Genomic DNA, 16,200 nt, shown 5'->3' on the forward strand with positions numbered 1-16,200 from the left:
GTTCTGGGGGTCTCCCTGGAGGTGCAGGCCAAGGTCAGGCACTGCCTGTGTTCTACCTGGGGCTACTAGGCATAAGTTACAAAGCGATCTGCAAATGACTGCTTCTTGTGCTGGGCTTGGAGGTACCCAGGTGAGGCCAAGCTGTAAACCAAGGTCAATGCTGCTAATGCTGCACCTGAGGCCACTTAGCAAGAAATATGGGGCTCGCTGAGGCCAGATGCTGCTTGTTTGAGAGGTTTTTAGGAAAATCTGAAGCATGAGCCAAGATAGGTCAATCCTATGGTAAAGCCACTGGAAACAGCTTGGGTGGGCCTGAATGTTGGGTGGGGCAGTGCATTAGGGAATCACCGGGTGGGGCAAACAGTGTGAACCAGGTACTGGCGTCCTAGATATGGTGCCTGTTTGCCTGCCCCATGGGGTAAGGGCTCACCAAAGGAACAAAGGCCTCCACCAGTACGTCTGCCTGGGAGAAAGCTGCCCCTCCAGCTCTTGCCCCAATGCCAAACAACTCATTATTTGTTGGTATGTCTCAAGTGCCTTTCAAGCTGCCTCCCCATTGCTGAGGCCCAGAAGGAATGAGTCCGAGTAAGTCTGTGTGTGGGCCCTTTAAAAGGATCTGCCTGGGCTCTAGCAGCCTCAGCCTCCGTCAGCCTCAGTTCCCACTGATTTTTACAGCCAGAAGTTATGGGATCTTCTCTTCCTGGCACTGGAATCCTGAGTGGGAAGCCTGATGTGGGACAGGGACTCCTCAATCCTCAGGGAGGACCTTCACAGCAGAGGTATCCTGATTTATATCTGCCCCACATGGATGTGGTATCAGCTCTTCCCAACCTGTGCCACTCCTACCAGTCTTTTTTTTTTTGTTGACAGAAAATGACCCCCCTTTAAAAACTGATATTATTTTTTTGATATTTATTTATTTTTATTAATTAATTTTTGTTACAGATGTTTCTCCCCCCCCACTGATTCCCCCCTCCCCCTCCCTCCCTGCCCTGTCGACAGATTGTTGTCCATGTCCATTGTTCATGCATACATGCATAGAAGTTCAGTGGTTTATCTCTCCCCCACCACCCCCTCTTCTGGGCATTGTCAGTCTGTACCCCACTTCCACGTCTTTGGGACTACCCCATTCCTCAGACTGTTATGTTCATTATATTCCACAAATAAGTGAGATCATATGATACTTGTCTTTCTCTGTTTGGCTTGTTTCGCTTAGGATAATACTTTCCAGGTCCCTCCATGTAGTCTCAAAGGATAAGAGATCTTTCTTTCTTACAGCTGCGTAGTACTCCATTGTGTATATGTACCACAGCTTTTTTATCCATTCGTCTATTGATGGACACTGGGGCTGTTTCCAGATCTTAGCTTTTGTAAATAGTGCTGCTACAAACATGGGGGTACACCATTAAAAAATGGGCAGAGGAACTAAATAGACACCTTTCCAAACAGGACATACAAATGGCTAAGCGACATATGAAGAAATGCTCATCATCACTAATCATCAGACAGATGCAAATTAAAACAACAATGAGGTATCACCTCACACCTGTCAGAATGGCCGCCATCAACAAATCATCAAACAACAAGTGTTGGCGAGGGTGTGGAGAAAAGGGGACTCTAGTACACTGCTGGTGGGAATGCAGACTGGTGCAGCCACTATGGAAAACAATATGGTGTTACCTCAAAAAATTAAAAATTGAACTGCCATTTGACCCAGTGATCCCACTTCTAGGAATATACCCTAAGAAGCCTGAAACACCAATCAGAAAGAATATATGTACCCCCATGTTTGTAGCAGCACTATTTACAATAGCTTAGATCTGGAAACAGCCCAAGTGTCCATCAGTAGACGAGTGGATAAAAAAGCAGTGGTACATATACACAATGGAGTACTACGCAGCTGTAAGAAAGATCTCTTGTCCTTTGAGACTACATGGAGGGACCTGGAGAGTATCATCCTGAGTGAGGCAAGCCAAACAGAGAAGGACAAGTATCATATGATCTCACTTATTTGTGGAATATAATGAACATAACAGTCTGAGGAATGGGGTAGTCCCAGAGACGTGGAAGTGGGGTACAGACTGACAATCCCCAGAAGAGGGGTGGTGGGGGAGAGATAAACCACAGAACTTATATGCATGTATGCATGAACAGTGAACATGGAAAACAAACTGGGGACAGGGTGGGAGGGAGAGGGAGGGGAGAATCAGTGGGGGAAAAAGGAGAAACATCTGTAACAAAAATTAATTAATAAAAAAAAAAACAAAAAAAAACAAAAAAAACATGGGAGTACATATATTGTTTCTGACTTTAAAATGTAAAGACATTAACGTCATGAAACCATGCATGCATGGCCATTCCTAAACAATGGTAAAAACAAACCTGAACATGTAGTTCTCTGAATCTTGAAGATGCTCTTGCATATTTGATTAAATGTAGCTTTGAGAGACTTAAATCAAAGAATTATATACCTTATTAATACTTTAAAAGAATATTACAGAAAATACTATAATATATTCTTTACTCATATCATTGAATCATTCCTTAAAAGAAAGGGTAATATTTCAAACTTATTTCTTTCTGCTGTTTATGTGACGGTGTCAATGATTTTTTTTTTAATGTTAGCATTTTCTCTATATGACTTTATCAGACAAATCAAAGGGCATACAAACTTTTTTTTTTTTTTGGAAGCAGTTCTAGATCAAAAGCTCCTGTTGATGGCCCCATAACATCAAATACCCAAATGAATTCTCGAGGAGTCTCAGTTCTGGATGGAGTTATGTTTGAAGAGGCTCAATTGAACAGTAAAAGGTAATTTTATTTATTTATTTTAATCCTCACCTGAGGATATATTTTCCCACTCATCTTCCAATAGAGTGGGAGGAAGAGAGGGAGAGAGAAAAACATCAATTGGTTGCCTCCTGCACGACCCCAACCAGGGACAGGACCAAACCACAACTGAGGCACTTGCCCTTGACTGGAATCAAACCCGTGACTCTTTGGTCTGCGGGCCAGTGCTCTAACCACTGAGCAAAACCAGGCAAAGTCAGCCAAAAGTAATTTTAAAAGCATTTCATTTCTTACTGGCAACTTAGAAAGATACAATGCAAAAAGCTCAATGAGTACTTTTCTTTTTTTGTGTGTGTGGTACGTGCCCTTAGCGGGAACCAAACCGGGGACTCTCTGGTCCACAGGCTGACGCTCAACCACTGAGACAAACTGGCAATGGTGCAATGAGTACTTTTCAACTTCCCTTCCTCCATTCCTCAATTTTTTTACACACAGGAGGCTCCTCAGAGCTTTTTACATGTGAACACCCAAAAAGTCTATAACACCCAGCCTCTAGTAGTCTTTTCCTCTCCTCTAGCCCATAACCCTCTTCTTGATCTCTTAATAATGAAGACCATCCTACCTCTTATCCTCTTAGTGAAAACCCTTCCACTTTAAGAAAGGATTTCAGTGGAAGGGTAAGAAAGTTAGATTTGAATTTGCAGGGTGATCTTTTTCAAACTGTCATATGAGTAGGCCTAAATGATCACAGATGGCATTTTTCTTCACATCTTATGTTTGTTGGAAGACAGTAAGAGTATCCCATCTTTTCTGATGTACCCATTCTTATTGCAAGTCTATATGAAAATATCTAACATTCTAAATCACATTATACACAAGAGTAACTCTCAGTTGAGCCAACAGATTGCTGATCTAATGATAAATGCACTTTTTTTTTTTTATATCCTCACCCGAGGACATTTTTCCATTTTTTTGTTCAGATAGAATGGGAGGGAGGGAGAGGGAGAGGGAGAGGGAGAGGGAGAGGGAGAGGGAGAGGGAGAGAGAGAGAGAGAGAGAGAGAGAGAGACATCTACATGAAAGGGACACATCGAGTGGCTGCCACCCACACGACCAACCAGGTCCGGGGACAAAGTGCAACTGAGGTATGTGCCCTTAGCGGGAACCGAACCCGGGTCTCTCTGGACCACAGGCTGACCCTCTAACTGCTGAGTCAAACTGGCCAGGGTGATAAATGCACTTTTAAATAGAACTATATATTTAAAAAGGTATTTATGACACACTTCACTCACACATTGTCGCCATCACTCACAGGGGTCCAAATCAAAGAAGGCCACTTTGTTAGGCAGGCAAGTGATGTTATTTCTATACAAATGTCGAAATAAGCATGTAGATGGTCAGCTAACTAGCTTACCTGGTTGCTTGTTTAATTTTTAAAGTTTTTTATGAGATGAAACTATTAAATGAGCACATTCTAAGAAAATTTTCCTCTGTCTGAAAATAAATGCCTCAGATCTGCCTTTTAAAATAAATACCATGAATTTTATTACAGCATGGGAGATGGATGACCCATTTCAAAATGCTTTTCCATTATCATTACTTGTTTTATTAGACTAGATGGAATTGCTACTCAACAATTGGAATGATAGCTGGTTGTCTTAATTATGGTTGTCTGTTGCTTTTTTATCTCACCCAAGCAAAACACCTCCTTACCCACTGTCAGCACATTCTGTGTTTTCTTCCTGGGAGGTAGAAAATTGTATTCTTTTGTTTTTCTGCTTGCTCTCCACTGCAATATTGTTTTAACAAAACTTAACTAGATTTCAACACCATAAAGATTTTAGTTAGGTTTCTGTTTTATCTTTACCAACATTAGCCTTTTAAAATAATTATATAGTTCATTACAAAAAAGATAGGCTTTGTTGGATTGCTAAACATATTTTGATGGTTTTGTTTATTTTCAGTGCACTTAAAGGGAACTTTGTTATTCTGGTATTTTCAGTCACCTACTGAATTAGCATGCAGTTTCTTTTCTAGGGATTGCTGGCATCCTCTGTAAATGTGGTCATTAGAATGTATTCCCTGCTAACTAATTGGGTAGAAATTGTATTCTTGGCTATTTTATATTCTAAAGATCACATTTTAATGTAATTTATAACACTGATGTTCTGTTTTGTTCTTTTGGGGGTGGGTGGGTAAAATGACTAGATATTGCCTGTTCTACCATGAGAAAAATGCTGATTCAGAACTTCGAGACAGCTGGACAATGAACTTGTGAAATTACAAGGGAATCAAAAATAGCATTGTCATACAAGAGGGCTGAGAAATAGAAACATCTTCAAGGTCTAGGGTATGAGGCTGGGTTGCCAGAATATAAAAAAAGACCCATTTGTTGATATTCACAAAATCAGTTCAGAACTTTTGATGTTGTATTGTATATAGATAAGTGGTGTTTGAATGTGTGACCTGAAGCAATTAGAATGTTTCAGGAAATAGCAGAGAAAGATTCAATTATTTTTCACAAAAATTTTAAGGATTATATTTCATTATGTTTAAATTCTTTAACTCATACATTGTGTTCTCATAAACATATCCAGTGTAATATATACTAATTCTTAAATAATGAGATGACTGTTTCTCAGCCTCTTGGGACAAATTAGTTTGTTATAATGAATATATCTGTGATCTAAGGAAATCTACAATAAATCTATGTTCTACTGAATTTTTCACTCTAGTAGATGGCATCTGGAGTGAGTTCCAGTTTATGATACACTCATGCCATGGTAACCATAACAATCATTGCTATTACTATGTGTTTTAAGTTCAAATGACTATGAACTAAACTCATTAAAATAGCAGAGGTCTCACTGACTGCATTAATTGGTTCTTAGAGTAAGAATTTCCTGTAGCTATAATATATGTTCACATATATTGTTTTCTCTGCATGTATCTACACATGATTGATAACTGGTTCTTTCCGGTAGTTAAGCAGTGTTGTGAGCATTGAGTTAACTAACTCACACGACGCAGTCAGAAGCAGCTGAAATCAGCTCGCGTGTAGGAGAGACCTGCGTCTTCCGGCTTCCCCAACTGCTGTTTACACCATGTTTGCAGGTGTTGTCTTTCACTAGCTATCATCCTGGAGTGACAAGATGCAATTCAACTTAGTATGGATAGATGTGCATGTATGTGAACCTTTGTGTATTTTTTTGGTGGGGTCTCTATATGATAAGTAGCCAATTAAAAAAGATTCTTTCTATTATGTAACTAACCTTAAAACACAAGCACTTCAGAAATCTAATGAATAAATTATAAAGAGCGTGCCTCTACAGTAAAAAGTGACCTCCTTGCTGGGGACTGACATGCCATGCAGACCCAAGCAGCAAACAATTAATTATTTATTTAAGAGCTATACCCTGAGTGGCTAATAAGCATTTTGGGTTGATGAGATTAGATAAATACAAAAAACAACAACAACAACAACAAACAGGAAAGATTACCTGTTCTTTTCTCAAAATTTTAGAGATTTAGCTATATTTGATGAAACTGAACATGATTGATTTTTTGAAAATATAACACACCCACCTTTACCAGAATAGAGTAATATTGTTCAGTTTTCTTTATGATATAAACGAGCAAATTTCAACTGGTGTGCTGCAAGAATTTTTAAAACATGCAATACTTGAATACTTAGTTGGGGGCACTGACCTCTTTTTCCTAGGTTGTCAAATAAAAACATGACAGCAGCCAACACAACAATAGCTGCCCAGTGTGATGAATCGAAATAATACCTATGTTTTTTGTTGAATCGGCAAGAAATGTATTTTTTGGTGTGCTGAAGAATTTTAGTAATTAGTTTATGTGTGCCACGAGATGAAAAAGGTTAAAAATCGCTGATGTAAACTATGAAGACTGAAAGTTGTTTTTTTTTATTCTCACCTGAGGACATTTTTGCATTTATCTTCAGATAGAGCGAGAGCGAGAACGAGAGAGAAAGAAAGGAATATCTGTGTGAGAGAGACACATCGAGTGATTGCCACCCACACGACTCCAACTAGGGCCAGGGACAAACTGCAACCAAGGTATGTGCCCTTAGCAGGACACGAACCTGGGCCTCTCTGGTCCACAGGCTGACACTCTAACCACTGAGCCAAACCGGCAGGGCTGAAGACTGAAAGCTGTATGATTGCTATGTGATGGGTCTGATGAACAGGCGCTCACTGAATGTTTGTTAAACAGATGTGCACACCTGCAGCCACCGGGCTTGCTCAGCCATGGCAGCATTCCCTGAAAGGGTCAAACTCACAGGCCTTACACTTCTTTATGTTCTTCTCTAAGAGAGGTAGTCTTTACTGTGGTTAATTTAATAAGTATAACATATTACTTCATTATAATATTAGAATCTGCACTAAATTGGTCAGAGAGTCAAGTTAATCCATTTTAGCTTGAACCATGAGAAAAAAGAATATCCTAAATCGATTTAAAGTGTAACTCTTTTTGTATTGATTTATATTTCTAAATGAATTAAGCAGGATATTACTTCCATAATGAGAACATTCTGCTAAGAAACAGCCACCAGAGAATACTTAGAAATTAAAGACTGGATTGTTGATTTTTTAAAAATTGTTGATAGTATTACAGATGTCCCCCATTTTCCCCGCTTTGCTCCTATCTACCCTCACTTCACCCCATCAAGGCCTTCATGGCATGGGCTGTGCCCATGGGCTATTCATATGCATATATGTTCTTTGGTTAATCTCTTTATATTTTTTTAAAAATAATTTTTCTTTATTAATTTTAGAGAGAGAGGAAGGGAGAGGGAGAGAGAGATAGAAACATTGATGAGAGAGCACTGATTGGTCGCCTCCTGCACGCCCCCCATGGGGGATCAGGCCCACAGCCTGGGCATGTGCCCTGACCAGGAATTGAACCGGCAACCTCCTGGTGCATGGGTCAATGTTCAACCCTGAGCCACACCAGCCAGGCTTTGGTTAATCTCTTCCTGTCCCCTGAACCTCTCCCCTCTGAGGTCTGTCAGCCTGTTCCATGCTTTCATGTCCTATTTTGTTCATCAGTTTATTTTGTCCACTAGATTCCTCATAAAAGTGAGATTATATGATATTTGTCTTTCTTTGACTGGCTTATTTCACTTTGCATAATAACCTCTAGGTCCATCCATGCTGTCGCAAAGGGTAAGAGATTCTTCTTTTTACAGCCACACAGTATTCCATTGTATAAATGTACCACAGATTTTTTATCCACTCATCTACTGATAGGCACTTGAGCTGTTTCCAGATCTTAACTATTATAAATAACACTGCTATAAACATAGAGGTGCATATATTCTTTCTGTTTGGTGTTTCAGGATTCTTAGGATAAATTCCTGGAAATGGGATTGCTGGGTCGAATGGCAGTTCCATTTTTAATTTTTTTTTTTTTTTTTTAGGAAACCCCATACTGTTTTCCATAGCGGCTGCACCAGTCTGCATTTCCAGCAGCAGTGTACTAAGCTTCCCGTTTCTCCACGCCCTCACTGGTACTTGCTGTTTGTTGATTTATTGATGGTAGCAGTTCTGGCAGGTGTGAGGTGGTACCTCATTGTCGTTTTAATTTGCATGTAAGTTTGACCTCTGAAGGGAACTCAGGAACTCTGCCTTTCTCAAACACCTTACTCCAGGCCTTTTGCTACCCCTACAGGGAGTCCAAGACCTTGACTGTGCTTCATTACAGTGGGTGGAATTTTCCAAGAGATTGAGGATGGCTCCTATCCACACAAACCAAACTTAGATGCAAACTCTACTTTAGGGGGAAGATGTCACAGGATAAGTGATAATTCAGCTTTGTTTAGAAGCTTGTACAGGCTTGCTTCGTATAGCAAAAGGCTGTCTTCATTGTCCAGTCTAAAGTATATTGGGTTATGGGGTCCACATTCTAGAAGTTATTTTAATTTGGAGACTTCAAATTAAAGTTCAATCAACTTTAATTTGGAAGGCAGGATTATTGGATCAAGCTAAAATTTCAATAACATTGGTCAAAAAAGCATTATAATTTCACCCTAAACTCACCATTATTCCCTATAATAACAAATCCTCATAGATATTTAACTACTTGAGAAATACTGTTGGAAGCACAAAATAGCACCTATTTCTATTCCATGTCTAATAATAATATCTAATATTCACGTAGTACTTCATGTATTATGGTATTTTACATGATATACTTTATTTAATCTTCTGAAAAACCCTATAAACATTATTATTCCTATTTTATAGATAAGGAAACTGAGGTTAATAGAATTACCTGCCAATATTTCCCCATCTCAGTTAATGATATCACTATTTATCCAGTTATGCAAGCCCAAAATCCTAGGGCTGTCCTTGAATACTCACTTTTCCTCACCCTGCTTTCCTTTTTTTTTTTTTTTTAATCCTCACCCAAGGATATTTTTCCATTGATTTTCAGAGAGTGGGAGAAAGGAGAGAGAGAGAAACATCGATGTGAGAGAGACACACTGGCTGCCTCCCGTGCAACCCCAACCAGGGCCGGGGATTGAACTGCAACTGAGATACATGCCCTTGACCTGAATCAAACCTGCAACTCTTGGGCCCATGGGGCGAAGCTCTAACCACTGAGAAAAATGAACCAGGGTCCTTACCCTGCTTTTTTTTTTCTTTTTATCCTCACCCGAGGACAATTTTTTTGTTCAGGTAGAGTAGGAGGGAGAGAGAGAGAGAGAGAGAGAGAGAGAGAGAGAGAGAGATAGAGAGAGAGAGAAACATCGATGTGAAAGGGACACATCGAGTGGCTGCCACCCACACGACCGACCAGGGCCGGGGACAAACTGCAACCAAGGTACATGCCCTTAGCGGGAGCTGAACCCGGGTCTCTCAGGACCGCAGGCTGATGCTCTAACCACTGAGCCACACTGGCCAGGGCCTTACCCTGCTTTTAATTTATCACCAAGTTCTGGTGATTTTATCACCAATAGATTTTTTGGTTTTGGTCTCTTTGTTTCACCTTTGTTACTGGGTCTCCTCATTTCAACGATTGCTCCTCTCCAAACTATTCTCCACCAGCAGCAAAAGTGGCCTTAAAATGCAAATGGAATCATGTCAACACTGCTTAAAATCCTCCTGTAGCTTCCTATACAATGAAATTAAAAGCCACACTGTGTACCAGAGCCTATAGTTTCTGCATCCTACGGCCACTGTTTATGTCTCCACAAATTCTTTGTTCCTATCTCACCATCTTGAAGTCACATCAGTCATCATTAAGTTCTTTGAATATGCGAAGTCTATTCCCACCTTATGGTCTCAGCATAAGATCTCTTCTCTGGAATGTTCTTCTCCCCACTTGCCATGTTGCTCATTCCCTCCATCCTTTCAGGCCTCAGTCTTAAAAACTACCTCCACACAAACACCAGCTCTTGCCAAGCTACCTACAGTTAAGTTCCCCCATTTTTAATCTTGATTTTACTCCCTTTTTTGTACCTTCTATGACATAAATTGCCATATCAAGTCATATTGTTCATATAGTTACTTATATTTTGGGGGGATGGTCTGCATCTTCCCCTAAAATATGTATTTCAAAAGAACAGGTACTGTCACTGACTTCTCCTTCATTGTTCCCTTAACAAAACCTAGTAGCAAATGAAAGACATTCAATAATGTTTGAGTGACTGAAGGGGAGTTGATTACAGAATAAAATTTTTATCGATGGGACATTTAAAACAGAAATTTGTGAGAATTAACATCATGTTATTTTTTTAAATTTTTTGTAAGTCATAATATTTTATTTATTTATTCATTAATTTATTTTTGTAACAGATGGTTCTCCTTTTTCCCCCATTGATACCCTTTTCCCGATCCTGCTCCCCACCCCCCAAGATAGTCGTCTATGTCCATTTGTTACACATACATGCACATAAGTTCTATGGTCTATCTCTTCCCTCCCGCCAAGCCCCTCTCCTGAAGTTTGTCAGTCTCTACCCCACATCCATGTCTCTGGGTCCATTCTGTTCATCAGTTTGCTTTATTCATTATGTTCATAAGGGAGATCATGTGTCTTTATCTGGTTTTGGAATTAAAATTATGCTGGTCTCATAAAACGAGTCTGGAAGTCTTCTTTCTTCTTGGATTTTGGAGTAGTTTGAGGAGAATCGGTTTAGATATTGTCTGAATGTTTGGTAAAACTCCCCCATGAAGCTGTCTGGGTCTGGGCTTTTGTTTGCTGGGAGTTTCTTGATTATATCTTCAATACCTTTAATTGTTATTGGTCTGTTGAAGTTTTCTATCTCTTCCGGGTTCAGTTTTGGGAGAGTTTGTGTTTCTAGAAATTTGTCCATTTCACCTAGATTGTCCAATTTGTTGATGTATAATTGTTCATAATATTTTTTAACGATCCTTTGTATTTCTGTGATGTCAGTTGATACTTCTCCTCTTTTTTTTCTGATTTTGTTTTTTGAGTCCTTTCTCTTTGTTTCTTGGTGAGTCTGGCTAAAGGTTCATCAATCTTTATCTTTTCAAAGAGCCAGCTCTTTGTTTCAATGATCTTTTGAATTGTGTTTTTGGTCTCTGTGTTGTTTATTTACACTCTGACCTTTACTATTTCTTTCCTTTTCTTTTTGTTTACTTTCTAGTTCTAGTTGTAGGGTTAGATAGTCCATTAGAAATGTTTCTTGTTTCTTGAGGTAGGCCTGTAGTGCTATGAACTTCCCTCTCAGGATTGCTTTTGCATAGATTTGTGTCCCATAGATTTTCTGTTGCTGTGTGTTTATTTTCATTGATTTCCAGGAAGTTTTTTTTTTATTTCTTCCTTGTTCTTGGTAACCCATTCATTGTTTAATAGCATGCTATTTAGCCTCCAAGTGTTTGAATGTTTTTGTTGCAATTAATTTCTAGTTTCATGCCATTGTGATCTGAGAAGATGCTTGATATGATTTCGATCTTCTTGAACTTGTAGAGACTTAGTTTGTGTCCTAACATGTGGTCTATCTTTGAGAATGTTTCATGTGTACTTGAGAAGAATGTGAATTCTGCAGTTTTGGTGTGTAATTCTCTGTAAAGATTTATTAAACCCATTTGCTCTAGTGCATTGTTTAGAGTCTCTATTTCCTTGTAAATTTTTTGTTTAGAGGATCTATTCAGTGATATCAGCGGGGTATTGAATCCCCTGCTATAATTGTCTTGCTATGAAAAACATAAGGAACAATTTTAAGCAAATTTATAAATATGGAATTCATGAATAATGAAGATAGACCATCTGTGTGTGAGTAGGGGAGGAAGCTACTTTATCATCATTCTTAAAAATAAAGAAAAGCGAAACATTAAATAAACTTATGTTCACGTAAAGCTCAACACATTTTCCTTATGTTTTTCATTTGGCCATGAACTCCATGAAAGTTTCATCCTGTAAGAATGAAGGAAGCGTTGTCCTGGGTAAGGATAAGTAGCAATTCATTCTCTCACTAGATTTATCCAAATGTAACAAAAAATTATTTTGGCAATGTTCATGGTAAATAATGACAAACATATACTGATTTAAAATTTTTTTCCTTTATTGACTTGAGAGAGAGAGAGAGAGAGAGAAACATAGATGAGAGAGAACATTGATTGGCCACCTCCTGCATGCTCCCCACTGGGGATCAGGCCCAAACTCGGGCATGTGTCCTGACCAGGAATCGAACTGGTGACCTCTTGGTGCATGGGTTGATGCTCAACCACTGAGCCATACTAGCCAGACCAAACATATACTGATTTTAAGAGATTATCATGTTCTAAAAGTATGAAATGATACTGACTGGTAGTCCTAAAATCCAGAAACTTCCTCCACCATATCTGGTCCTTGCCTTTGTCATAAAAATGACCATATCACTTGACTGTGTGAATACACCAAACAGAGATCTTTTTGTGCAATATCATGGTGCAGGCTTTGATTGTTACATTTTTTTCTTATTACAAAAAAAAAAATAACGTTTGCTATCGAGAAGTTTAAGTTTAAAGCTAAGAAAAAAGTTTAAATAATCAATCAACACCCCTTTCTAGCATGCAAGGATTGTCACTTAATTTTTCAGTGCATATCTCTTTAATCATTTTTCTAAAGCTTACACATGCTGGGTATTCTTCCTCTTTTAATCATATATCACTAAGTCTGTCTATGGTAGATGGCACTTTTGTAACATTTCCCTTTGCTCTGCATAATTCTTTGAGGATGTCATATTGTCTTCACTTTTCCATGTGTGGTTGGGGGCAGGACACTTCCTTGTCTTCAACTTTCCATTGCAGTTTTCTGGTCTGATCTGACTGTCCACTGCCAGGGTGGGGTGTTGGAGCACTGACACAGAGGAATCAATCTGGACTATCATTTTCAGATGGACTCCTAAAAAAATCAGTGTCATGTTTAAGAGAAAAATGATATATAGTTTTTCTTTAGAACTAGAGCTCTGAGAGTCAATTTGTTTCTTTGACTTGTACTTGTTTTTAGTTTGCTTCTTCATGATGATGGGTCTGGAACCCCAGCTTGTGTGCATACCTCTGAAGAGCTGAAAAGATGATTAGCACTAGAGAGTTGAGACTAATAATCTGTTCTCAGAAACCAGGGCCGAACACCAACAAGCTATCATGAGAAGACTTCAAGAAAAGTAAGTAAAATATTAATGCAATTCATGATCTAGATGATTGAACACTTTGTTATCTCAGACTATGAAATTCATTTAGAGAAGGCATATAATACTCATATGAGTTAGAGTATTTTTCATATATCTAACTAGATCTGTTCTGCTCTAATACATTTTGAGAAAGTATGAGGAAGACAAGCCTGCAGTTTTATATTCTATTAGTCTCTTCAGCCTCTACAGGGATAATTTTATAGAAGTCAATTACAGAGCCAGAATTAAGCTCTTGAGTGATTTGATGATATTAGATTCAGGTAAGTCTCATTTAGATGTATCAAATAAGAATGTATACACTGAAATGCATTCTTGGAGTTTGCTAGAGACACTGATTACACATCAGGAATACATTTAAACTAGTTCATGAAATTCTTGTTAAAGCAGTGGTCTAAGAGTTTACATGATAAAAAATAAATAAATGATGATTAGCACACATCACATTTAAATACAGAGCATCTCCCCTAAAAGCCCTTATGTTATATTGTATGGACATGCTGCCTTGATGAAATAGTGCATTAGTTTGCCCTTAATCATGATGTTTCACTCAATATAACATAGAGGACTGTTTATTCTTGTGATGCTCACCAATTCGAGCCCACGTGACCCAATTTATTTATGTTTCATCTACTTTTACTTCTGGCAATGGCTATTCACCATCTTGCAAAATGTGAAAGGGTGGATTAAATCACCGTTGATACTATGATATGATTTAATTTGATAAACTTATTTAACTTGATAAATTTAATACTCACATGGAGTAGTAGATTCAGACACTATTTTGGTTACTTTACATAATGAAAATTGAAGTTCGGAAGGATTCAATGACCTATTCAAGACTTCATAGAGGAGGAACGGCCCACGATCGCGGCCTGACGGGGTGGTGAGAAGCAGACCAGCAGTTTGCGGCAAGACCACGGAGGGCGGTGGGGGAAGCGGCAAAAAAACCACGGGGGGAGGCGGGGGTTGGCCGGCTTTTTTGGCCGGTGGAGCTGGTTACTCGCACGCGGATTTGGCCAGCGTCCCGCTGACAGGTATGAATCCTCTGTCTCCTTATTTAAATATAGGTCCACGGTATCTCGTGCAGGATACAGATGAGTTTATTTTACCAACTGGAGCTAATAAAACCCGGGGCAGATTTGAACTCGCCTTCTTTACCATTGGAGGATGTTGTATGCCAGGGGCGGCTGCATTTGGGGCAATGAACGGTCTACGGCTAGGATTGGAAGAAACCCAGAACATGGCCTGGTCCAAACCAAGAAACGTACTGATTTTGAACATGGTGACCAAGCAAGGGGCACTTTGGGCTAATAATACTCTAGGTTCTCTGGCTTTGCTTTATAGTGCAGTTGGTGTCATCATTGAGAAAACACGAGGTGCAGAAGATGACCTCAATACAGTAGCAGCAGGAACTACGACGGGCATGTGGTCTTCGAGGGGTAGCACGAGGTGGTCTAACAGGACTAACACTTACCAGCCTCTGTGCACTATACAGCAACTGGGAGCACATGGAAGGCTCCTTGCTCTGAAGGCTCCTTGCTCAGTCACTCTGAAGATTTTGCCAGCTTGTGAATAGAGGACACTTTAGTAGTTATCCAGATCAATTTATGAGTTAGTCTGGAGTTCTCTCTCATACCTAAAATTAGTTTGAAAAATTGTGCAGATTCTGATTTGCTGTGATAAAGATGGTTGACCAGACTGGCTCTCCTTCCAGCCATCAGTGAGTTGAAGCCAAAACCTTTCGGTGGCTGAGTAATATGGCTCTCTCTGAAGATCTTGCACCTGTTCTGTTACCCCCCGAACTGGAAAACCACTTACTCCCATCATTCAGGTCACTCTTGTTGTCAATACTGTATCACCAAGTTTTTTCATTTAATGATCCAAAACTATAATATTGCCCTGTATTCCCAATAAAGGGTGAAAAAATAAAAATTTAAAACAATATTTCATAACTAGTTTTAAATTCAGATCATATTACTTTTATGTTAGTGTTTTTCTCTGTATATATTTCAATTTCTTTTTGTGCTTAAGAAACTAATGAAAAGAAAAGATTAAATTCTAAAAAAACAGATTAGTAAAGAAAAATAAAATCCGGAATATCCGTTACTGAAATGTTTTTCACATAAAAATAATTTTAAATATGCTGTAAAATGATGAATTCTGATTAAAATATAGAAACATCCAGTTCATTATCAAGGTGATGCACTAATAATGGAGTTTGGAACTAGTTAAGGTAGTGATAGAAAGTTCTGAATAAAAAGACACATATTTTTCTGGTTACATTAACACTTTTATTTTTTTTTATTTTTATTTTTATTTTTATCCTCACCTGAGGATATTTTTCCATTTTTTGTACAGATAGAGTAGGAGGGAGAGAAAGGAAGGGAGAGAGAGAGAGAAACATCGACGTGAAGGGACACATCGAGTGGCTGCCACCCGCACGACCAACCAGGGCTGGGGACAAACTGCAACCGAGGTACATGCCCTTAGCAGGAACTGAACCCGGGTCTCTCCGGACCGCAGGCCGACGCTCTAACCGCTGAGCCAAACTGGCCAGGGCTACATTAACACTTTTAAATCCTTCTGACACTTCAGTTATCTGAAAGGATGCTGCTAGATTCTCAGCAAAAACATTACAACCAATTTTATTTTAATTTACTGCAATCTTTCAAAGTACACCCATACACACGTCTTATTGCACATCTGTAGCAAGTGTTACAAACTCAAAACAGCGATATATTTTC

General features: G+C 39.0%; 1 protein-coding gene across 1 annotated transcript in view; it reads left to right on the forward strand.

Moving 5' to 3' along the window:
• Positions 1–14,985, forward strand: part of LOC118618344 (mitochondrial import inner membrane translocase subunit Tim23-like) — a 52,002-nt gene extending 37,017 nt beyond the window's left edge. The window contains 2 exon segments of the mRNA XM_036244616.1: positions 14,304–14,881; positions 14,883–14,985. Coding sequence (XP_036100509.1) covers positions 14,304–14,881; positions 14,883–14,985 — 681 coding nt within the window.
• The last annotated feature ends 1,215 nt before the right edge of the window (positions 14,986–16,200 follow it).

The sequence above is a fragment of the Molossus molossus genome, unplaced genomic scaffold, assembly GCF_014108415.1.
Source record: "Molossus molossus isolate mMolMol1 unplaced genomic scaffold, mMolMol1.p scaffold_m16_p_1, whole genome shotgun sequence".
Lineage (NCBI taxonomy): Eukaryota > Metazoa > Chordata > Mammalia > Chiroptera > Molossidae > Molossus > Molossus molossus.